The sequence below is a fragment of the Caretta caretta genome, chromosome 4, assembly GCF_965140235.1.
Source record: "Caretta caretta isolate rCarCar2 chromosome 4, rCarCar1.hap1, whole genome shotgun sequence".
Taxonomy (NCBI): Eukaryota; Metazoa; Chordata; order Testudines; family Cheloniidae; genus Caretta; species Caretta caretta.
The window spans coordinates 151233701-151259175 of NC_134209.1; the positions used below are offsets into that span (position 1 = coordinate 151233701).

At 50.4% G+C, this 25475-nt stretch overlaps 1 protein-coding gene across 2 annotated transcripts in view; it reads left to right on the forward strand.

The window, feature by feature from the left end:
• Positions 1-17140, forward strand: part of PAIP2B (poly(A) binding protein interacting protein 2B) — a 42054-nt gene extending 24914 nt beyond the window's left edge. For both annotated transcript variants that reach the window (XM_048846479.2, XM_048846478.1), the window contains 3 exons: positions 1074-1228; positions 13290-13466; positions 14083-17140. In XM_048846479.2, the coding sequence (XP_048702436.1) occupies positions 1082-1228; positions 13290-13466; positions 14083-14139 (381 nt within the window). In that variant the 5' untranslated portion in view covers positions 1074-1081 and the 3' untranslated portion in view covers positions 14140-17140. The remainder of the gene's footprint in view (positions 1-1073; positions 1229-13289; positions 13467-14082) is intronic.
• The last annotated feature ends 8335 nt before the right edge of the window (positions 17141-25475 follow it).

Consider the following 25475-nt stretch of genomic DNA (forward strand, 5'->3'; position numbering starts at 1 on the left):
ACATGAAGAGAATTTGAAACCTGAACTCCTGAGCGTTCCTGCGTTTAAATGTTCAAAGAGCATATTTAGTTTTTACTTTCTAAGTCGGCTAAAGAGGATGGGGTGGGAAAGCCCAGGGCTGGGAATCTGAGAGCTGGCTTCTGTTCCAAGCCCTGTTGCTGACTCTGTGTGGCCCTAGGCGAGTCACTAAAGTCAGGGCTACGCTACAAAGTTGTCAGTGGAGCTATGTCGGTCAGGTGTGTAAAACCACACTCCCCGGTGACACGCTAAGCTGGCAAACCCCCAGCGTACACGTAGCTGTGCAGACCAGAGCTTTGGTCAGCATCGCTGCTGCTGCTCGGGGAGGGGCGGTTACCGGGCTAGCAGAACTTCCCCTGCGGGCAGCATGTGCTGCAGCCACATGAGGTACTTTGACCGAAAGATGAAGCCTCAATTAACTGAGTGTAAATGCTGATAGATCCCTAAGGATCTCCTGGGCACTGCACATCCATCCCCCAGGAGAGCAGTGCGTGCTGGAGTAATGAGACAAGTGACAGGTGCTGTACACCTTGGAAGCTCTCATCTTGTGAGATCGGACAACACAGATCATCCTCAATATGCTGGGCAGGTTTTCCGCCTGGTGGGGCGAGACCCAAGCACGGCACACGTACCTCCTTTCTTGCTCTGGGGTTGAGTCATGCGATGGTGTGGAAGTCCTGAACTCCCTGAAAGGGGGTTCCAAAGAGGATGGATCTAGACTGTTCTCGGTGGTGGCAGAACGAGGAGCAGTGGTTTCAAGTTGCAGTGGGGGAAGTTTAGGTTGGATATTAGGAAAAACTTTTTCACTAGGATGGTGGTCAAGCCCTGGAATGGGTTACCTAGGGAGGTGGTGGAATCTCCTTCCTTAAAGGTTTTTAAGGTCAGGCTTGACAAATCCCTGGCTGGGATGATTTAGTTGGGGATTGGTCCCTCTTTGAGCAGGGAGTTGGACTAGATGACCTCCTGAGGTCCCTTCCAACCCTGATATTCTACGATTCTATTCGTGGTCTGTCGCTTCCCTCCTTCTGATGCTCCCTGTTTTCCCCTCCCCACAGAACCAGTAATGATGAATGGTTCCAACATTGCCAATACGACGACGTCCAACACGAAATCCAAAGACGAGCAGGTTGTAAACGGGCACGATGAGAAGGAGAACAACCCTTTCGCAGAGTACATGTGGATGGAGAATGAAGAGGATTTCAACAGACAGGTGAGAGGGAGGCAGCTGGCTCCATATCTCTCTGCAGCCCTCATTCCTGAACCAAATCACACTTCCAACTGGGTGTGCAAACGGGCCGGGGGACGAGTGGAGGAGGGACAACCTGCTCCTGTTCTCCCCACCCTCCCATCCTCCAATAACATCTGGCCACGGTGACAGAAAGGACATGCCCTTCCCCCAGACTTTGCTCTGAATTTTAAGCAAGTCAGTTCCTGCCTGCCCAGTTTGGAAAAATCAGGCCTGAGTTGGGCATCCAAAAATGGACGTGCCCCAAATCACAGGTCACTTCCAACAGCATCGTGCATAGGGAAGGGGTTAATGACTTGAGCGGGAGGTGCTTGCCAATAGGTGGACTGGAGAGGGTCACAGTGTTGCTGCAATAACCTTAGAAGCTGTTTGCTCTGAATTTGAGCAAATGGCATCTGAGCAGAGGAAACCGTGGTAGGAGAGAGTTAATGGTCTGCAAAATACTTGATAAATGATGATCCAAACTTTGCGTGACTCTCCTGTCCCATGAGAAGCTTGTAACATGTTGCTTCGAAGCTTGTGACTTGGATGATGATGAGGTGGGAGCACTGCAGGGCTTGGTTTTTAGGCAGTCTCCCCATTCCCAACACACAGTCTTATCCCCTTGCTTCTCCCCTGGCCTCGCATAGATTTCGTCCCGCTGCCAAGCCTGTGCGATGTGGCAGGGGAAAGCTTGCCGGAGCTCTGCAGAAGGGAACAGCACACGCCTCTAGCTGGAGGAAACTTAGACTCTGCTTGAGCTGGGTGGGGAATGAGCTCGCCTGCCACTGGCCGTTCCATTGGCTGAGCAAGCGCCTGCTATGGGCAGGAAACCTGAAACTTTCCTGCTGGAGAGAGCGGACAAAGGCCTGCTGCTTTCCTGAAGTTCCCCACTCACTCGGTATCCTCAGTGTACCTGTGTGGTGGGGGATTGTTCCAGCTGAGGGCAGGAGCGATTGGATGGAGGCCATGCTTCCCTCCCCTCCCCCAATACCCCAAAAGGGGAACTTCCTCAGTCTTTAATGTTCTCAGCAGAAAATCTCCATCTGGGAATGTTTAAGCTTGTTCCCATGGGAGCAAACCCCAGCCTCCAGGGCTCACATTAACCCTTCGGCGCAGAGCCGTAGTCCTGTCACGCCAATTATGCAACAGTCGTTACTGAACTATGGTTCACGTGTTTTTTTTGTTTTGTTTTAAAATTGCAACTAGACACAGCTGCCGCCCACGAGCAGCTGCACGGGCGGGACTGTGTTAGACTAATTAGAGAGAATGTTTGCAAAGTGCTCAGCTGCTGGAAGCCCCATGGAAGCGCTCATAAGCCGTGTTATATTGAATTCAGTTTGTCTTTTTTCCCCTGAAGGGAGCATACTATGGATGGAGGTGGATGGGGGGTGCTAAGGGGCAATAGATAGGAGTCATGGGGTGAGGAATGAAACTCCAGGGTGAATGCTGGGGATCTGTTTGACTGTGGAATGGGGTCCAATTGCTTGGGACTCTTCAGTGAGATTGCAAAGGGAAACCAGTCTGTGCCTTCCTGCATTCGCCTGCTTTGCCAGCCTCAGCTCTTCGACTAGACAGGCTTTGAATCTGGAGCTATCCCAATGATCTAAACTGGACGGGAGGTGCATGCGTGGGATTATGGCAGCCAGACCATATAACTTGTATTGCAGGAGCACCTCAAGGCACAGGGAGGGACCAGGATTTGCAGAGCTGCCAGGTGTTGCCCATTTTAGATGGGACCATCTGCGTTACAGCCTTGACGATGGCGAGGTCAGGCTTCTGTCCCTGGGAGTGTGTATTCCAGCCTGCAGGGGGCTTGATGCACCCGTGGAGAGTAGAAACCGGTCCCAGGGGCATAAGAAGCTCAGCCAGCTTTTTCGGGACAGTCTGAGGTTTCGCTGAACGGTTTCTAATCCTGATGCTTGTCGGGGAGAGCCCCCCAGGGGGACAGCACTGGATTGGGTCACAGACTCAGGTGAACCATAGAGATGGGAACCTATGTCATCCGAGGCAGAGGTAACTCTCAGCCCATCACTGTGGGTCATGCCACTGCAGTGAGTGGAATTAGCCTGAGTTGGGCTTGGCTCTGTTTCCCACTGATAGTTTCATCCCTTCAAAAGGCTGTGTTAAGAGACCATCCCCTTCCCCCCACCCTCCTCAATCCCTGTGGGGGTTGGAGGTCCAGGCAGCGACAAGACAGACCTGACTTGTGGCCAGTCCCAACTGGGTGACTTGTCCCTAGACTTGGAGTTGAATCCTTCCCAGATTCACTTTCTCCCTGTTCCCTGCCAGTTTTCTGGAGTGTTTGTTTCCTCCGCACAGTGCTAGCCAAACAGAGAAGTGTCTGGGTGTCTTCACAAGCCCCCAGGCTCCTTGCCATGCTCCTCCCTTATTTGTTCCAGCAATGGGCCTTTTCCCACGGAAGGAAGGCTCCTGACCCAGAGAGCCTGCACATCACAGGGGGAAGAACAGGAAGCAATGGGCTCTGGTTGTAATGGAGAAAACGCAGGTTCGATACCGGAGGAAGCTAGAACAAGCAGTGAGGGGAGTCGGTGGAGTTGTAATGCTTGGGGGAAGGTGCGAAGGAGATTTTAAGAGCCACTCAAATAAGGCACATTTTTAACAGTGAGGGCAGTTAACCACCGGAACAACTTCCCATGGTGGATGGTGGATTCTCCATCGCTGGCAATCTTTAAATCAGGATTGGATGATTTTCTAAAAAATCCGCTCCAGTTCATACAGGAATGAATGTGTCACGCGGGAGGGCAGGCTAGGATTAACAGCGATCCCCTTAGAGCCTGTGAGTCTCCGAGCTCAGACTGTCCTGACCGGATAGTGTAATCGTGCGAGCCCTGTCTACACTCCTGGCTTAGCACCAGGACATCTGCTGGCTACAGGTACGGATTCTGCTAGTGTGGCTATTCCCTTGCACATCTGGGCGTTGTCAGCCCCAGGTTTTGCTGGTTTCCTTGTAATACCCCCCCCCCCCCCCCGCCTCTACACGTAAGCACCTGCAAGGGTGCCCAAGTGTGCCCAGCACCGTTGCTCCCAGCAAGGTGAAGTACTGTACTCCATGAGTGTCTCCCTCCCACCAGGCAACCAACCCCCCTGTGTAGCTCGGGAGAAAGCACTGGCATCTCCATGACCAACTCGACTGTGTGTCTGTTCCACAGCTCAGCTGCATCGTTCCAGTATCCACAGCAAAAATGCAAAGCCCTGAATGAATCTGCGCGGTAGCTGGAGGTGCAGTTGGCTCAGCCTTCGGGGGCCATGCTCCTGCCTGGATCTGTAGCTCAGACTGGGTTAAGGCGGGGTTCTACCTACTGTGGCCAGTCTGAGACCCAGTACCGTGCATTCATCTGCGCATCCTCAGGAGGGTGGGATCCAGAGCGGGGCTTGACGTGCAAGGAAGGCTCTGAGCGCCTGCATAAAGCAACCAGCAGGCGTGGGGTGGCAGGGTTACACTGATGGGTATTTAAATGACAGGAAAGAGGAAGCAAGAAGGCTGCTCTAGGAATAAAAATGCATGAGGTGGGATGTACTGGAGTAGAGTCAGCTCGTTTGGGAGCGGGGAGTTTGGCAATCATGGAACCTCCTCCTCCTCCTCATTGTTTCTCCTCACCTCTGTTTCTCCTCACTAGTCTCAAGGACCTGGAGGGAGCCCACACTGCCCTCTTTCGCAGCCTCTGTGCAGTCCAGTTGTTTAACCAGCTGATTTGGGGGACTAATCTGGATCTGATGATATTCATCTATCAGACAGCTGCAGCAGCAGATGCCAGTCCTGTGCACACTGGGGGAGCTCTGTGGCAATCAGTCACTGCTGAAATAAGTCTAAGTTAACATTCGTCAGACAATCTGCAATAAACTTCTTGCAGAATACAGCAATATAGGGATGGCCAGACCCTGTTAGACCAGGACCTACCTAGTTCTGTATCCTGACTCTAGGGGCCTGTACCACTAGATGTTGCAGAGTAAGCTGCTAGAAACCCTTAGGAGACAGCTAGGGAATGACCTGCCCCCAGGGGAGGTGTCCCAGAGTTGGCTTACAAGGCTAATGCGGAGGCTTGGTTTTAGCCTGCATTGCTGTAGAACAGGGGTCAACAACCTTTCAGAAGTGGTGTGCCGAGTCTTCGTTTATTCACGCTAATTTAAGGTTTCACGTGCCAGTCATACATTTTAACATTTTTAGAAGGTCTCTTTCTATAAGTCGTTAATATATAACTAAACTATTGTATGTCAAGTAAATAAGGTTTTTAAAATGTTTAAGAAGCTTCATTTAAAATTAAATTAAAATGCAGAGCCCCCCGGGCAGCGTAAGTGCCACTGAAAATCAGCTAGCGTGCCGCCTTTGGCACGCGTGCCGTAGGTTGCCTACCCCTGCTGTAGAATAACCTTCAGATCAGAGAAGTCTCTGATCAGCTGTTACAGTTGAAGGGCCCTGTACTGTGGGGAAACTTATCTCAGTCCTGAGCTGACAGGAGGAGCTGGTCTGTAGGATTTCAGGCCAGATCACATATTGAAGTGTTGGGTTGGTTTTTTTTTTTTGCTCCAGGCTTAGGCTGGGCTTGGCTCTGTCTCCTGACAGATGCTTCCAACGCAGGCCTCTGGCTTGCAGTTTCACAAGGGCTTGCTAAATGCTATTGCGATTGCAAGGTCAAGGAATGGCTCTTTCCGGACACAGCAGACCCTGCTCCCCTGTGGCCTGCAATGAGTCAGGGTTTCTACTGGGGCAGAGAGGTGAGCGCTTCCCCCTGCCTTCATAATCTTTGCCAAGCCTCTGTTGGATGGGGAATAGCCTGAGGCTTTTTAAGAAGAACTTTGTAACTAAATTGGCCATGTGGCTCTGAAGTAGCTAGGGTGTGGCTGGAGTCCAGCTAAAGACCCTGTGGCACATTTGCTTCCCTGATGAATTGCCTGCTTGGTGCAGTAGGTTATAAGTAGGGCCCTACAAATTCACGGCCGTGAAAAACACACAATGGCCTGTGAAATCTGATCTCCTCCGTGAAATCTGGCTATTGGGGGGGATGCGGTATTGCCACCCTTCTTTCTGCGCTGCCTTCAGAGCTGGGCAGCCGGAGAGCGGTGGCTGCTGGCTGGGCACCCAGCTCTGAAGGCAGAGCCGCCGCCAGCAGCAGCGCAGAAGTAAGGGTGGCCTGGTCTGGGGAGGTATCCTCACTTTTGGGGAGGGGCAGGGCCAGCCTTGTGGGTGAGCGACGTGGATGACTGCCCAGGGCACCGTGGACAGAGAGGTGCTGTGCTTACCCATCGACATACAGCCAGCCCAAGGCCCCTATAACCCCTGAGTGCTGGGGAGGAGCAGGGCTGGGGATGCCTTGGCCGGGGGCGCCGACCCTGCGCCGGGCTCTAGCTGCTAGTCCTGGCTGGGCTGCGGAGGGATGGGACTTCCTCTTCCCCTGCACGGGCCGCTCCCAGGGCCGGGTCAGACTCCCCCCTCCAGTGGTGGTGCAGAAGTAAGGGTGGCTTTGTGTTTAAGGCATGGGACTAAGAGCTGGGAACAGAACACACAGTATCCCAGCTCTGTCACCAGTGTCCTATGTGATCATGGGCAGGACGCGCTCTCTTGCTATGGCTCAGTTTATCCATCTGTGAAATGGGCTATTGGGCGTTTTGAATGCATTGCTTATGCCCTGATGGCTATGCGAGCCAAAAACCACAGTGCCTGCCCTGAAGGGCTTAGTCAGATAAGACAAGATGCACTGGGAGGTGGAAGGAAGGTGGCACTTCCGATGCCTTGTTCTGTGATGCAGCGTTGTGATGGAGAAGGCCTCTGGCTGACTGGGGGTGGTTAGTCCCTTTGGGCCATGTGGAAGCAGCAAGTCTTTAGGAGGGATTCGATTGGGGGTGGGGAGCCAGGAGTACTGGGACCACGAAGCCTTTCCATGTATGGGTGGACGGCAGGAGAAGATGCAAGCTGTGGTGTGGAGCAGAGCAGAGGGATTCTGTTGCTCGCTTGCTGTGCCTCGCTGGAGTGTGGTCTGCTTGAGGGGACTGTGTGCTGAGCGTGGGGGCCTGCTACCTAAGGCTGAGAGCTCCTAAGGAGGCTCTAGCCTTCTGTCCTTAGATCCCTGATCTGTTTAGGATCCCTTGCCGGGGATGGGGCTGCTCAGGGAGAAGAGGGGTTTAAGAAACCAGCTCCTAAGCAACCAGAGGAGCTAGCAAACAGGAGACTTTTGCGCAGGAGTTTGAGGGGGTGTGTGTGTGTGCGAGAGGCAAACATTCTCTAAACTTAGACCGATATCACTTCTCACCCCTACTGAAGAACAAAAACAAAAAAATCCTACAAGAGTAAAAAGAATGCCGGCAGAAGTCCAGCAGCAGAGTGCGGGCAGGGGAGGATATCCGGTTTATTGCGCTGAATGCTGCATGCGCGATTGTGGCATACGTGTGCATTCAGTGCAGGTAGCTCCTGGCCTTCAGAGACCAACTATGGGCTCTGGAGACCAGAGTGGCTGAACTGGAGGAGCGATGGGAGACAGTGAGGTGCACAGAGGAGACTTTTAGGGACATGGCAGAGCAGCCCCATCCCCACTCTGACAACCGCTGGGCTGTTGAGAAGGATGAACGTCTCAGAAGGAGAACATTAAGCTGGAATGGAGGAAAACAATCTCATAGTTGGGACCCTCCTTTCAGATGGTGTCACCGTGTCCTCGCATTGAGGATATCCCTCCAGAGGAGGGGACTCCAGTTATTGGGAAGAGACAGGTAATAGTCATGAAGGCTTTGGATATTAGAAACATAGATAGCTGGGTTTGTGAAGGCCAGGAGAACCAAGTGGTGAATTGCCTGCCAGGTGTGAAGGTTGCAGACCTCTTAAGACATCTAAACATACTTGTGTGCGGTGCTGGGGAGGAGCCACTTGTCATGGCCAAGACCATAACAGGGTTAAAAAAAGAACTAGGTAAATTCATGGAGGATAGGTCCATCAATGGCTATTAGCCAGGATGGGCAGAGATGGTGTCCCTAGCCTCTGTTTGCCAGAAGCTGGGAATGAGCGACGGGATGGATCACTTGATGATTCCCTGTTCTGTTTATTCCCTCTGGGGCACCTGGCATTGGCCGCTGTCGGAAGACAAGATACTGGGCTAGATGGACCTTTAGTCTGACCCAGTAGGGCCATTCTTATGATACACGTAGGTATCCATGACATAGGGAAAGGTGGTAGAGAGGTCATGGGAGGCTAAATTTAGGCTGCTAGGTAAGAGATGAAAGTCCAGGACCTCCATGGTAGCAGTCTCTGAAATGCTTCCAGTTCTAGAGTAGAACTGCAGTATCTCACTGCATGGATGAGAGACATTGGTGTAGGGAGGAGGGTTTTAGGTTTATTAGGAACTGGGGGGCCTTTTGGGAAAGGGGGAGCTTACACAGGAAGGATGGGCTCCACCTAAACCAAAATGGAACCAAGTTGCTGGCATGTAAAATTGAAAAGGTCATTGAGGAGTCTTTAAACTAAGGGCTAGGGGAAAGCCAACAGGTACAGAGGAGCATGCAGTTTGGACATGGACTTCCTTTGGGGTGGGAAGTACTACATCCTAGTAAAGAGGGAGGATAGAAGTTGATAAGGTAGGAGCTGAAGAAAAACAGTCAGACCAAAAAAGAGTCCCACTCACTTATATCACATCAAGGCAGACAACTAAGTATTGACAAATTTATAAGTGCTTGTATACAAATGTAATAAGATTAAATATTAAGACAGGTGAACTTGAGTGCTTGGTGTTAAATGAGGATATTGATATAATAGGCATCACAGAAACTTGGTGAAACAGTGGTAATCAATGGGACACAGTCATACCAAAGTACAAAATATATAGGAATAACAGAGTAGGTCGTGCTGGTGCGGGAGTGGCATTGTATGTGAAAGAAAGGGCCCCTTACTGAATGAGGGAGGCAACCTAGTGACAGAGGATGTGGAAAAAGCTAATGTACTCAATGCTTTTTTTGCCTCTGTTTTCACTAACAAGGTCAGCTCCCAGACTGCTGCGCTGGGCATCACAAAATGGGGAAGAGATGGCCAGCCCTCTGTGGAGATAGAGGTGGTTAGGGACTATTTAGAAAAGCTGGACGTGCACAAGTCCATGGGGCCGGACGAGTTGCATCCGAGAGTGCTGAAGGAATTGGCGGCTGTGATTGCAGAGCCATTGGCCATTATCTTTGAAAACTCGTGGTGAACCGGGGAAGTCCCGGATGACTGGAAAAAGGCTAATGTAGTGCCAATCTTTAAAAAAGGGAAGAAGGAGGATCCTGGGAACTACAGGCCAGTCAGCCTCACTTCAGTCCCTGGAAAAATCATGGAGCAGGTCCTCAAAGAATCAATCCTGAAGCACTTGCATGAGAGGAAAGTGATCAGGAACAGCCAGCATGGATTCACCAAGGGAAGGTCATGCCTGACTAATCTAATCGCCTTTTATGATGAGATTACTGGTTCTGTGGATGAAGGGAAAGCAGTGGATGTATTGTTTCTTGACTTTAGCAAAGCTTTTGACACGGTCTCCCACAGTATTCTTGTCAGCAAGTTAAGGAAGTATGGGCTGGATGAATGCACTACAAGGTGGGTAGAAAGCTGGCTAGCTTGTCGGGCTCAACGGGTAGTGATCAATGGCTCCATGTCTAGTTGGCAGCCGGTATCAAGTGGAGTACCCCAAGGGTCGGTCCTGGGGCCGGTTTTGTTCAATATCTTCATAAATGATCTGGAGGATGGTGTGGATTGCACTCTCAGCAAATTTGCGGATGATACTAAACTGGGAGGAGTGGTAGATACGCTGGAGGGGAGGGATAGGATACAGAAGGACCTAGACAAATTGGAGGATTGGGCCAAAAGAAATCTGATGAGGTTCAATAAGGATAAGTGCAGGGTCCTGCACTTAGGACGGAAGAACCCAATGCACAGCTACAGACTAGGGACCGAATGGCTAGGCAGCAGTTCTGCGGAAAAGGACCTAGGGGTGACAGTGGACGAGAAGCTGGATATGAGTCAGCAGTGTGCCCTTGTTGCCAAGAAGGCCAATGGCATTTTGGGATGTATAAGTAGGGGCATAGCGAGCAGATCGAGGGACGTGATCGTTCCCCTCTATTCGACATTGGTGAGGCCTCATCTGGAGTACTGTGTCCAGTTTTGGGCCCCACACTTCAAGAAGGATGTGGATAAATTGGAGAGAGTCCAGCGAAGGGCAACAAAAATGATTAGGGGACTGGAACACATGAGTTATGAGGAGAGGCTGAGGGAGCTGGGATTGTTTAGCCTGCCGAAGAGAAGAATGAGGGGGGATTTGATAGCTGCTTTCAACTACCTGAAAGGGGGTTCCAAAGAGGATGGCTCTAGACTGTTCTCAATGGTAGCAGATGACAGAACGAGGAGTAATGGTCTCAAGCTGCAGTGTGGGAGGTTTAGATTGGATATTAGGAAAAACTTTTTCACTAAGAGGGTGGTGAAACACTGGAATGCGTTACCTAGGGAGGTGGTAGAATCTCCTTCCTTAGAGGTTTTTAAGGTCATGCTTGACAAAGCCCTGGCTGGGATGATTTAACTGGGAATTGGTCGTGCTTTGAGCAGGGGGTTGGACTAGATGACCTTCTGGGGTCCCTTCCAACCCTGATATTCTATGATTCTATGAAATCAGAGTCAAATACAGTAAAAATCTTAAATAAATCAAACTGTACCATGGAATCTCTAAGGATAGAAATTCCATGCTTAAACAATAAGAACATAGCAGTAGGAATATACTACCGACCCCCTGACCAGGAGGGTGGGGGTGATCAGAGAGGCTGGGAAAACAGAAAACCCAGTATGATCTGGAAAAAGGGGTGTAAACTGTGAGCTGGCAAAATTTGCTGATATTACAAAATTACTTAAGATAGTTAAGTCCAAAGCTGACAGTGAAGAGTAGCAAAGGGATCTCCCAAAACTGGGTGGTTGGGCTACCAAGTGGCAGGTGAAATTCAGTGGTGATAAATGGAAAGTAATGCACCTTGGAAAACATAACTCCAACTATACATATAAAATGATGGGGTCTAAATTAGCTGTTTCCACTCAAGAAAGAGACCTTGGAGTCATGGTGGATAGTTCTCTGAAAACATCCTCTGTGTTTCAATCCTTCTACCTCCTGATTTTGAATATCTGCAGTTACGTTTTTTTGTCCTCAATTCCTGCTGTGACTGGTGGATCTCCGCTCTAGACCTCCAGTGAACCTCCACCATCTGGCTGTGTTGGAGAGCTTGAGCCCCAGTGGAGGAGTTCCCTCTTCTCCAGTGTGCGCTCCGTAGGAGTAGCCTGCCACCACGTGTCGGCATAAACACACTGCTGGTGTGGTTTAACAAGTGATTATGTGTTCTTTGATGGACCGCTCCCAGAGCAAACTCCAAGAGTCTCACTTCTTATTCCCTGCACACAGAGTGGGAATGTTTATCTGAGCTGCCCTGTGGGATGACACCAAAAGTGACAGGCTGAGCTACTTCTGCAGTGGGTTTTGTCACTTCTGTGCAAATCTAATGTTCCACTGAACCCTGGAGCTGAGCTGCGCTAGAGACAGAAAGGGGCCTGAAAGGTAGTGTACCCTCCACCCGTAGTGTGCCCCTTGTGTCCAGGTGCGAAGCTGCAAAGAGCACTGCTCTCCGGCACCTCATGCTGACCGCCTGCCACTGGGGGACCCTGGCAGTTCTCTCTGGGTCTCACCCTGCACTCTGAGCCCTCATTCACAGAGGCCTGCTCTGTCTCCTGTGGGCTCCTTCCAGCCTGCAGCAGCTGCTGGGCCTCTCTAGAGAGATCCTTTGTGCCCCTCTTTATACAGCTTGAGCAGCCTCTATCTAGCTCAGCTGCTCCATTGCCAATTAGCTACAGGGCTGCCACTTGGAGCACTCGAGTGCTCCCAGGTGTCGCCCACAGGGTCGTCATGAGCCAGTTGGGCCCTCGTTCTCGTGAAGAGCCACTGGTCCCATGAGTGGTCCATGTGGACTTCACTGAAGCACAGATAGAAGACAGGAGCGGCAGCCTATACTCCACTGAGCTGCGGGTCCTTAGTGCCTTTTGAGACTCAGGCCAGCTGCTTAGGTCCCCAGCTTTGAAACCTGTGACTTGACCAAAGTCCACCCGACAGGTTGGTGGCAGAGCCAAAGATGGAACCCAGGAGTCCTGGCTCCTTGGCAGCTACTCTTGCCACTAGAGCACACTACCTCCCAGCTTTCTACAGTAATTGTCCAAAACGCTCCGTCTTGCAGTGTTGTAATGCTGTGGTGCGTGTTAATAATAGGCCGGTGCAGACTGAAGCAAACAAGCAATTGAAGGCAGAGCTGTAGAATCCTATTGCCTTCCCAGGGCTAATGCCTTGCAAAGGTTGGGGTTCCTGCTTTGAGCCCCATCCACATTACACCCTAACCTCCACTGTCACAGTCCTCTAATTGGCTTGGATGCCCAATTCGACGCATGCGATGAGCAAGCTCTGCTTGAACATGTGCACCGTGGCAGGGAGTGCCATGCTGGCAAGTTTAGGTGGGGCGTGTAGTCTGAACTGACTGCTGCTTGCCGTTCACGGTCCCTCTGACACGGTCGGTGCACCCTAAGAGCCATGTTTACACATGGCTTTGCCTAGCCACCTCGGAGGCAGGACTCCCGGGTTCTGTTTCTGGCTCTATCACCCACCTGTTGGGTGGGCTTTGGGCCAGTCACTTTCAGGCCAGCTACGTAAGCCCCCAAGTTTAATTTTCAAAGGTATTAAGAACCTGCCTCTGGCACGGCCAGATCTTAGTCCAGGATTAAACCGTGGCTCTGGTATGGTAAAAGCATGTCTCAGCGTGGCATGGCTTTGCCACACGTATGTTCCTAAAGTGTCCATCCCACAGCTTTTCTCCAGGGCATGGGGAGATGTACTCTCATTCATAGATTTCCAGGCCAGAAGGGACCACTGTGATCATCTCGTCTGACGACCCCCCCCCCCCCCCCCCCCCGGGAGCACATACTGTGCTGAGCATGCTGGGTGCACTCAGGCAGGTGGCGTGCGACCCTCAGCCCTGATGGTTCTTTCCCCTTCCCGGCCAGGTGGAGGAGGAGCTGCAGGAGCAGGACTTCCTCGACCGCTGTTTCCAGGAGATGCTGGATGAAGAGGACCAGGACTGGTTCATTCCATCACGCGACCTGCCCCAGGGCATCGGGCAGCTGCAGCAGCAGCTGAATGGCCTCTCGGTGGGCGACAGTTGCAGTTCAGAGGATATTTTGGTAAAGATCTGGGAGCAGGTTGCGTGCGGTAGTGGTCCCTGGGGATTCCCCTACCCTCAGCAGGGCCCTGTCTCAGGGTGGGGAGCACCAATGAGGGCAGAGCACTTCTCGCTGGTGGGGTTTACTGAGCCATTGTGTAATCCTCACTAGCACTGGTGGGATTCGCATGCACTGTATGGTGAGGATACACCCCCCTCAGGGTTGATGAGTCCCCATTTCCTTCCATGACGGTCCCACAGGCCAGGAGTAACCATCCCAGCTTGGTATGTCTGAGGGGTTACGTTCTGCAGGGCTTCCCCTGGGTCTGCAGGAGGCGGGGTGGCTGGTTGTCATACCAATGAGCTATGCCCATCACTTGGGTAACCCCAGGCATCTGAGATGATCTGTACTGGGATTTCCTGATCTGGAAAACACTGCTGATTGTGGGGCCTTGCAGGGGCCTGTGGGTGTTATCATCCTGCAGCACAGACTGGGGGCAGGGGAGATGCTCTGCATCAGTTCCCATTACATGGCATCTTAAGTAGCCAGATCTCTGGGTAGAGAGGAGGAGAGGGGGGTGAGGTGGAGAGAAATGCACGGTGAGAGGAATGATCCATCTCCCTTTTCTCCATTTCAGAGCAAAAGCAACTTGAACCCCGACGCCAAGGAGTTTGTTCCTGGAGTGAAGTACTGAACCTTCAGGCAAACTTTGAACAGACTGTGTCCCTGGCTTTTGGAGTGGGAGAGGGGGGTGGGATAGGATCCAGGCTAGAGTTGAACTCGGCACGTGAATGGAGTCGCCGCGATGCAGGGAAATCTTGCTCTATAAGCTTATCGGGTACCTTTTTGTTTTTCCTTTATAGCATCTCTTGTTTGGGCAGGCGGCTTTCTGGGACTCGGAGCCCTGCGGGCTTATCTTGTGACTGCTACTCCATCGACAGCCAAGTCCAGGTGTGTGCTTCAAACCAGCTAGCAGAGGCCATTTTTGAAAGCAGGTTTCCTGCTCTCCTTCCCATCCACAGCATGCCAGGAAATGCTGTGGGGAAGGGTGGGGCTTAGGGAAGGATCCGGATTGGGTACGCTTCATATTTCCATTCAGCAGGGATTTCAGAAAAGCTGAAGCGTAATGAGGCTGCGACTCAAATCCTTCCAGCTTGCTGGATTTCCCAGCTTTCCTCTGGAAGCACAACAAACGCCCTTCCTTTGCGTGCACCGACCCCTAGACTGGGTAACTCTCTGCAGACCAGGAGAGAAGTCCGGCCTGCTTTTCTTGTTGGTGGAAGTTCTCAAGCCAGGGAGATCAGATCGGCAAGAGGCCAAGCGACCACTGGGGAAATGGCTCCTTCTACAGAATGTCCATTCGCCTTGGCTTTTTGTTTCTGTTCTTGGGCTTATTCAGTGCTGCAGGCTGCCCCTCTGAAACCTCCAGCATCTGCTGTTTACAAATCACTAGGCAAAGTGACCCACCTTTTGGCGTAAACGAAAAACAAACCCAAAGGGAACTAAAATGCTCCCCACTCCCCAGCATGCTGCTGAACGGCTCTATGGGGAGTTGTGTTCCAGCTCACATGGCAAACCCTCCTTGGAGAGGAGAACGATCCATCCACGTCTGGTGCGCTCCTTATGGGCCCCATCCTGCACGGTGCAGTGCTCCCCTTAGAAGAAGATACTCAGCAGCTTGTAAGATCAGGCCCTGGCTATTTGGCGTGTGGTCTGTCTGCTCCCTGGGCATGCCCGAGTGTCTCATGAGAATGCTTCCCTGGCTTGAGAGAAGCATTGGGGCTGCTGGTCATCACCTTCCCCGGACAGGAAGGGCCTGGCTTGATGTCCTGACTTGTGCCCCACAATTTGCCTCTTGCCATGTGAGATGCTCGGTGGGTGTGGAGGCAAATTTGGCTTTTGATAACGAATGCTTTGAGCTGATGAGAATTGTTGGCAAACAAACCAGAGACTCCAGGACACCTGTGGGAACCAGCTGGGAGCAGGACACTCTGCCCATATTGTCAGCCAGTGTTTTTGAATGGTCCCATGGTTCGGGATTTAACCATTGGGCTTGGGGGAGTGTCTCAGCAGTGGTACGGTCCCCTCAGAATTTAGGCATCCAGGTATTTAGAGATTAAAAGCATCCTGGGTTGCAGGAGTTGATGTCTCTTCTGAAGCCCTCCAAGCCACGGTTAGACACATGGTCTGGGAAACACAGGAACCTCCTGTAACAGGAAGGGATTTCCAGCCTCAGACTAGTCTGGAGGAGTGGGAAGAGCAAGTCCCCTGTGAGCTGTCAGATGGACTTGCTGGGGCCATATGGAAGGCTGGGGAACCTTCAGCATAAAGGTGAGGGAGCAGCTTTTAGGAGGCATTGCCCACCACCTTGTCCTTGGGCTGACGGAGGGCCTGCAGGATCAAGCTCTCTCTAGAAGCAGATACCAGGAATTTTCACATGAGCTGGTAAACCGCAGGCCCAGCTCCATTTGTAACAGACACGCTCACAGCTTCCCTCTCCTCTGTGCCAAGCCGGAGCCATCTCCTCTTGCAGCAGGAGGCCAGGATCCAGGCTTCAGCTTCCCCAAAGCAGAGCCCCAGCCTCTTTTGGGTTTTAAACCATCTTCTGGGAGGTTGGTGGCTTCCTCCTTCTGGGAACCAAGGTCCGCAACCTCCGCGCCAGGTGGACCCAGCTGTCTCTCAGTGAGGTTGCCTAGGCTGACGCTTGCTTTTTTTACTACATCTGGCCTTGGTGAAGTAGACTGGGGTTCTCTGCTTTGTCCATGTACAACACAGGCCACAAACACCCAGCTTCAGAGTGCGACCAGGTTTTTAATCTCCTCTCCCTGCTGCAGCTTTTTATATCGTCCCTTGGAACTTTTTCAGTAGATTGGCAATGGGGATTCTGGAGTCCTTTCAGATCTCACCTGGGCTGGAAATTTAATGACATCAGAGAGCTGCCCACTGGCCTGTGTGAAGTGAGTGAGGTTCTCAGGCTGGTTCCCACTGACCTGGCAAACCCCATCGCGCCTGTTGACAATCTTAGAAGAAGGATCCATGGAGCATGACTACCCCTTACGGCATAGTTGAAGCACATGGCATTGTTGCTCTCTGTATGGGACCTGCTTTGGGATTAAACTGAGAGATCCAATCTCCGTGGCTGTCGGGCTGACGCCTTCAACCAGCACTAAACTCCCTTGTAAACTTCATCCAGGATCGGAAGTGGCTCAAACTGGAGTCTTACTGAAGTCTGCAGGTACCTGTATGAATATTGCTACATAGTGGCAGGATTGGGCCTGGTTGTGTTGTGTCCTCCTGTTCTTGGGTACAACCGTTGCCTTTAGTGCCTACTTTCTGTTGCCCCATCTAAAAGGGGTTTTTCCATTATCTGGAGCCAGAGCGCACGCCTTGCTACGCATCTAGCTATGAATGGACTGTGGCACGGGAACAAAAATGTTCAAATCCCAGCTGCCCTTTGGAACAGCCCAGTCTTCTGGGTCAGCGTGGATTCCACTGCCATGAGAGATTAATGTCCACGTGACTGTGCGGGAGTGGTAAGGGTGGGCATACAGGTCAAACTTCTTTTGTATCACTGGTTGAGTTCTCAATTCCCCACCACCACCTTGCTCTGGCTTCTTTCTGACTTTTGAAAACACTTTCTGATGACGTGCTGTACATTTTTAAGATACGCATTATTAAAAATAAATCTTTTTGGAGTTGTGCAGTGCAGTTCATAGATCTTTCTAAGGGCCGGGTAAGCTCCTAATCCATGGGCAACTCCCACAAACATCAAGATCCCAGTAGGATGCCTTGTGTCAACTTGTTCTTTCACAAGTCCTCGTTATGGAAAAGACACCCGTAATTCAGTGTTAATAAATGTAAAGTAATGCACATTGGAAAGCATAATCCCAACTATATGTATAAAATGACGGGGTCTAAATTAGTTGCTACCACGCAAGAAAGAGACCTTGGAGGCATTGTGGAGAGTTCTCTGAAAACATCCACTCAATGTGCAGCGGCTGTCAAAAAAGCAAGCAGAATGTTGGGAATCATTAGGAAAGGGGTAGGCAAAATAGTCTATTGCCTCTATATAAATCCATGGTACGCCCACATCTCGAATACTGCGTGCAGATGTGGTTGCCCCATCTCAAAAAAGATATATTAGAATTGGAAAAGGTTCAGAAAAGGGATTAGGGGTATGGAACGGCTTCCCTAGGAGGAGCAATTAATAAGACTGGCACCTTTCAGTTTGAGGTGACTAAGGGGGGATATGACTGAAGTCTATAAAATCATGACTGGTGTAGAGCAAGTAAATAAGGAAGTGTTATTTACTCCTCATAACACAGGAACTAGGGGTCACCAAATTAAATGAATAGGCAGCAGGTTTAAAACACGAAAGGAAGTATTTCTTCACACAACGCACAGTCAACCTGTGGAACTCTTTGCCAGAGGATGTTGTGAAGGCCAAGACTCTAACAGGGTTCAAAAAAGACCTAGATAAGTTCATGGAGGATAGGTCCATCTATGGCTATTAGCCAGGCTGGGCAGGGATGGTGTCACTAGCCTCTGTTTGCCAGAAGCTGGGAATGAGCAACAGGGGATGGATCACTTGATGATTCCCTGTTCTGTTCATTCCCACAGGGGCACCTGGTGTCGGCCACTGTCGGAAGACAGGAGATGGGGCTAGATGGACCTTTGGTCTGACCCAGTCTGGCCGTTCTCCTGTTGTGTGTAACAAGTTCTGAGGGGTACCTGGGCCTTTCCCTGTTGGCTCATGTGGTTGAGGCTTGCGCTGTCCATGGGGGAGTTCGTGGGTCTGATCGCCACGGCCCCGCCCAGTGTCTGTGGACCTGCACCTGGGCCTTGCAGATTCAAGCAGAGCGTTCAGAGTTCTCTGAACATTGTTACAGCCTGGTGGGGATTTCCAAACGTGGCTGCTGTGACTCGACACACCAGCAGCAGGATGTCGTGTCTGCCCACTCTATCCTATCCGCTGGCTTTTCAGCAGCACGCTGCCACGGGCCTGTTTCCCTAATCTCCCCCCCGGCCCCCACTGCTCGGTAAAGCAGGTGGTTACTTAATCGGGGGAGGGCTGGGTTTAGGGGCATCACAACTGCAGGGCCGGCATTAGGGAGCGGCGCACAGGGCAATTCCCCGGGGGCCCGCCATAGCGAAGTTAGATGCTTCAGTCCCTCTGTTCTCTCCCCGCACTGCAGGGCTTGGGCTTCAGTGTCTCCCTTCCCCCCCACCCCACCCCACCCCACACACAGCAGGGCTTGGGCTGAAGCATGTAACTTAGCTTTGCTGGAGCCCCCCACACCAGCCCTGAGTATTACTCATAATTTGCTTAATGATGATCAAGGTAAGGGTTGCAATTATTTTAAGAACGAGGAGATGCTGAGAGCTGGGGAGGCTCGCTGGAGGGAAGAGCCACACTGCAGGAGTCGCGGGAGTGCCGGCACTGTGCACCCTCACCAGGACAGAGGTGGCATTACGCCCAGAGGCCTTAATTCCGCCAAGTACTTCACACGGGGTCCCACTGAAGTCACATGCTTAAAGTCACCCCTGTGCTTCCATGCCTTTCAGGTGCTCGGCTCAAAGCTCGTCTGCAGAATGGGTGACCTACTTCCTGGGGTGCAGCTTTAGGAAGTCTGTTCTGGGGGGCCACTTGTGCAAATCCAGCTGTGGATGCAGTGAGGCTAGTTCCCTGCAGGCCTGTCGACATCAACGCCGGGCCGTTGGGAAGGGAAAGCGAGCGGCTGCAGCGACTTGTTGGGATTTCCTGTTTATCACGGTTGCGCCTCCTGAGCCCGGTCGTGGATGCATTTTCTGGGTCTTAAACACTGATCTTTGCGCTCAGGGGGGCCGGAGTTGTGGCCCTATCACAACCACATGGGTGTTCGCTAGAGCAGGCTCAAGCAGGAAGTCTGACTAGGAAGTCGTCCCTCCGCGTCCTGGGTCCCTAACAGAAACGGACCCTGGGCAGGTCTGGATTTTAAAGGTGATCTGGAAAGGGAAGAAAATGGGTTTTCTTTGCCTTACAGTGGCTAAAGGGAAGTTTTATATTTTTAAAATGGGGGGAGGGGGGAAGAACACTGTTAAAAATTCTGTTTTTGTGTCTTTAGGCAGCTAGATGATGTCCCCAGTACCAAGTAAGTCCTGATCTACTGCAAGGGGAAATGATCTTTTCTCAAGTCTGGGGGTTGTTGGGGACACATTTAATTCAAATACGGTACAACCAATTAAGAGAAGAGAGCTGTTGCACCTCCTTTCTATATAAGAACTGGAAAAGCTTCAACTCTGCTGGCAGTTCACCATCCCAGGAAGATGAATGAGAAAAACCTGCCCTGTTTTCTTTATCCATTTCTTCCATTTGCAAAACAGGGGGCCAGAGGAAACCGCTGAATAAACAGCAGCGCCAAGCCGTGCTCCCGGAGGAAGCATTACCTGTCTGCCCAGTGCCTAGAGCTGTGGCGGGTGGTTTCTGCTGTGCGGAAGGAAAGGGAAGATTCCTAGATTCCAAGGCCAGAAGGATCCATTGTGAGCATCTAGGCTGGCCTCCAGTACAGCACAGGCCAGAGACCAGCCCCACAATGATCCCTAGAATAGACCTTTTGAAAAAAATTCCATATTGATTTAAAAATCGCCAGTGATGGAGAATCTACCGCAACCCTTGGTATTGTTGCAATGGTTAATTACTCCTGCCTTTAAAAATGTATGCCTTATTTCTAGTCTGTCTAGCTTCAACATCCAGCCCCTGGACCATGTTAGACCTTTCTCTGCTAGATTGAAGAGCCCATTGTCAAGTATTTGTTCCCTGTGTAGGTCCTTAGCGATTGGAAGTATCACCCCATAACCTTCTATTTGTAAAGCTAAACTGATTGAGCTCCTTGCGTCTATCACGATAGGGTAGGTTTTCTAATCTTTTAGTCATTCTCGTGGCTCTTCTCTGAGCCCTCCCCAATGTATCAACACCCTTTAATTGTGGACCCCAGAACTGGGCCCAGGATTCCAAGCGTGGCTGCACCAGTGCCAGATACGGAGGTCAAATAACCTCTCTGCTCCTCAAGATTCCAGTTTGTATATCCGAGGTTCGGATTAGCCCCTTTAGCATCACACTGGGAAATTGCTGGTTATTCACCATGACCCCAAACCTTCCTCAGAGTCCCTGCTTCCCAGGATAGAGTCTCCCATCATGTAAAAATGGCCTGCATTCTTTGGTTGTAGATGAATACATCTGCATTTAGCTGTATTAAAACATATTGTTTGCTTGGGCCTAGCTTACCAAGCGATCCAGATGGTTCTGTGTCAGTGCCCCACCCTCTTCACGAATCACCACTCCCCGCTTTTTGTCATCTGCCATCTTTACCAGTGATGATTTTGTTTCCTTCCAGGTCATTGATAATGTTTAATAGAGTAGGGCCAAGAAGCGATCCCTGTAGGACCCCATTAGAAATGCACCCATTCAATGATGATTCTCTGATACAGTTACATTTTGAGACCTATTAATTAGCCAGGTTTTAATCCATTTAATGTGTGCCATGTTCATTTTCTATTATTCTAGTTCTCTAAGGAACCTGTTGGGTAGTACCAAGTCAGCTGTCTAGCATAATTTTATATCCCTGACCACGGTTACCTTCATCAACCACCCTTGTAATCTCAATACAAAAAGGTATCAAGTTAGTTTGACAGGATTGGTTTTCCATTAACTCATGTTGATTGGCATTAATTATATCACCCTCCTTTAATTGTTTATCAACAGAGTCCCATATCAGCTGCTCCATTATCTTGACCAGGATCAGTATCAGACAGACAGGTCTTTTATTACCCAGATCATCCTGTTGACCCTTTTTAAATATCAGCACAGCATTAGTTTTCTGCCAGTCTTCTGGAACTTCCCTAATGTTTTAAAACTTACTGAAAATCAGCATTAAAAGTCCACTGAACTCCTCAGCCAGCTCTTCTAAAATGCTTGGATGCAAGTTATCTGGACCTGCTGATTTAAAAATAACTGCTGCTGCTGCTGCTTAATATGCTCCTGAGATGCTCACAGAATGGAAAGAGTTACTGTATGATACAACATCTGTTTTTGCAAATCCAGAATAGATATTTATTCAACACTTCTGCCTTTTTGGCATTATTATTGATAATTCTACCATTTCCATCTACACCTGTGTTAGGATTCATTTTGTTCCTAATATATGTTAAAAACTCCTGATTGTCCTTAATTCTGCTGGCCACAGATTTTTTTCCTTGTGTCCCTTTGCTTCCCCTATCAATTTTCTGCCATTTCTAGCTTCTAATTTATATTCATTACTACCAACTTCCACTTTCTTCCATTTGTTACATTTTGTATTTATTATTTTTTATAGTTGCCTTCACTTTCCCTCTAAACAAGATCATTTTTTTTGTGTGTCTCAATTTTGTGGCTTTTCAGGAAAGTGTTCTTAAACATTCTCCATTATCACTCTTTTTTCCTTAGATATTTTAGCTCATAATAATTTTCAGCTTTGTGAAATGGGCCCCTTTCAAGCATTGAGTATATATTACTAATCTGGACTTTATTCTGCTTTCAAATTATAAATGTGATCAAGTCATGAACTCTTGTACCTAAATTACCATAATTTCTTCTAGTTCTGGGCTCAGTTCATCTTTATACCTCAAGCTGAGACTGAATATAGAATTCCCCTGTGTTGGATACAACACTTGCTGGGTTAGGAAATTACTGTTTAGAAATCCCAAGGATGTTTTAGGACTGGTAGTGGGAGGCTACCAGCATACTTCACTCAAACTGAAGTCCCACATGATCATGCAGCTTTCCCCCTACACATTGTAGATACGTGTGTAAGGAGCCAGTCAGCCTGTTCCCTAGTGTGATTTGGTGTGTCTAGAAGATCCCATTTAATCCCCCATCTTGTGCTTTTCCTGTTAGGGCGTTGACCCATAAGCATTCAAGATCATTTTCTTCCAAGTTATCAGTGACTTGGAGAGAGGTAATGCCAGTTTTGACACAGAGTGCCCTCCCCCTGCCCTTTTGCCGACTCAATCCTATACCAGTTCTAACCAGTGATTTTAACATTCCACTCATGGGAGTCCTCTCACCAAGTTTAAGTGATGCCAACTTTATGCTAATAAACGAGCAATTCCACTTTCTCTTGTTTGTTACCCAAGCTCCTAGCCTAATTTCTTCTCTTCAGCTCCTTGGGTTCCTTGATGAATTTTCATCTCAACATCTTGATTTTGTGCTAAATGAGTGCTCCACCTTCCCTCTTGTGACCTTCCTATTTTTTGTTAGTTTAACCCCCATCCTGCCTACTTTAACTGGCCTGTCCCTGAGGGAACTAGCTGCCTTTCTGCTGCAACGGAGATCACCTTATCTATGCAGCCTTTTCTCCCCTAGCTTCTGGCTTCCTTCACTCAGGGGGCAGGAAGGATCTTGGAGAAGATGGCTTCGAGCTTCTTGTTCAGCATGCTTCTGCAGTCACCTATTGCCTGGGAAACCCAGCAATGCAGTGCTGTTAGTGCTGATATTAACCATCTCCACTGGATCCCTGTCCATTGATTACAGTGACATCTCCTGACTCTGCTGTTGTCCACCTGTCCCTTGCAGAATGTTCTTTTGATTCTTCTGCGTCATGAATCCCCACCAAGGATTGTCTGTCTTCCTCAGCTGGGGGGAGAACTCTGAGAGCAAGTCTGGTTTTCTTACCGTTTGGCCTGAACTGCCACCCACAGCTGTGTCCCCCACATAAAATAACCAGTGTCAATTACAAGAGTTCAAAAACGTGAGCTGAACATGCTGGCTGGGCCTGGGGCTTTCAGGCTTTTCTCTGCATAGAATCATAGAATATCAGGGTTGGAAGGAACCTCAGGAGGTCATCTAGACCAACCCCCTGCTCAAAGCATGACCGATCCCCAATTAAATCATCCCAGCCAGGGCTTTGTCAAGCCTGACCTTAAAAACTTCTAAAGGAGGAGATTCCACCACCTCCCTAGGTAACGCATTCCAGTGTTTCACCACCCTCCTAGTGAAAAAGTTTTTCCTAATATCCAACCTAAATCTCCCCCACTGCAACTTGAGACCATTACTCCTCGTTCTGTCATCTGCTACCACTGAGAACAGTCTAGATCCATCCTCTTTTGAACTCCCTTTCAGGTAGTTGAAAGCAGCTATCAAATCCCCCCTCATTCTTCTCTTCCGTTGACTAAACATTCCCAGTTCCCTCAGCCTCTCCTCATAACTCATGTGTTCCAGTCCCCTAACCATTTTTGTTGCGACCCCTGGACGCTTTCCAATTTTTTTCCTTCTTGTAGTGTGGGGCCCAAAACTGGACACACTACTCCAGATGAGGCCTCACCAATGTCGAATAGAGGGGGACGATCATGTCCCTCGAACTGCTGGCAATGCCCCTACTTATACATCCCAAAATGCCATTGGCCTTCTTGGCAACAAGGGCACACTGCTGACTCATATCCAGCTTCTCGTCCACTGTCACCCCTCGGTCCCTTTCTGCAGAACTGCTGCCTAGCACTGCTGGTGGCTGGGTTTGTAGTAAAACGAAAGCAGAGCCCCGGTAATCACATGACTGTGGAAGCTGGGGCTTTAAACACTAAACACCATGAGAGGAGAGGAGCAAGGCACAAGTTCCGGCTACTGTGGGAGGTTGGTGCAGATGCTAGAACTATTTTCCCCCCGATTTAACTCCCGATTAAGTCAGTTGTTACCAGATTTGCAAAGGTTACTCTAGCCACTCCTACTCTGGCTCCAGGCTACAACTCTTGGCAATTGACATGGGGTAGAAAACCTTGCAGGAAAAAGGACTCTGATGCTTGCTCAGCGGTTGGCAGAGCGAAGCGCTGCTCCGTGCTGATCAAGGGCTAGATTTCATTCCTGGGTGGAATGGTTACTACCCGTGTTGCAGCACCATCCATCCAGGTGGCTTCTGCGGTGTTTATGCCCTTCAGCAGGAGGTCCCGAATCGCTGTGCCTTAACCTACACTCACAATGGACATTTTCTTCCTACCACTTAAGCTGGGACAGTCAGCTGGTAACGGAGCCAGGTTCCAAACGTGGCAGAAGTAGTGTGAGCTACTGCACTTGTCCAGTTACCATCACCTTTCCCCAGTTGTCAAATAGCTTCCTGGCGCCTTCGAGTGTGCGAAGCGCACGGTGCGTGTGGGAACCGCCCCATTGCCCGCGCAGGAGCTCCCGGTCGATTACCCAAGGGACCGAGTGTCAATAACTCCCTACAGCAAGTAGGGGAGTTATTTAACCTCTCCTGGGAAGTGTTTCAGACTAAAGCTAGACTTTGAAAGTTGTGTCGGCTTCACAGCAACATCTGCCCATCGCTCAGGGCTGCTCCAGCCCGTCTTTATACTCAGTGGACTTTTGGGGCAGAGGGGGGGTTAAGCCAAAACTGTAAGACCGGGGTACTCGCTGCAGCTAGATGGCAGGTGTGCAAAGGTGTCTCACCTACAGCCAAGGTGTGCTGCTTTAGCTACACCGGTGTAGTTATCCTCATGGATAACCAACACTCGAGCGTAATCCCAGAGGGGAAGGGGAACAAATGGTACTGCTATAAGGCACCTTCCTCCCAGTAAAGCTACGGGCAGACGAGCGCTGTGCTGATAACTCGGTCAGAGGGTTCCCCAACCCCAACCGACTGTTGTATCACGAAGGCCTGGTCTGTACTACAGCGTCAGGTTGACGTAAAGCAGCTTACACCGACTCAGCTCTGAGAGTGTCTACACGACAGCCTTGCTCCCATCCATGTAAGTGCTCTACTGCAACAGTTCTCAAGTAGGGGCCTGGGGCCCACTGCGGGGCTACGAGGAGGTTTCAGGGGGTCCCTCCAAGCAGGGCCGGCATTCGACTTGCTGGGGTCCAGGTCAGAAAGCCGGAGCCCCAGTGCCTGGGGCTGAAGCCAAAGCCTGAGCAACGAAGCGTCACGGAGGACCCTGTGGCGTGGGGCCCAGGCAGTTGCCCTGCTTGCTACCCCCTAACGCCAGCCCTGGCTTGTATATGCAGAAAAACAGTAGCATAGGTGGGCT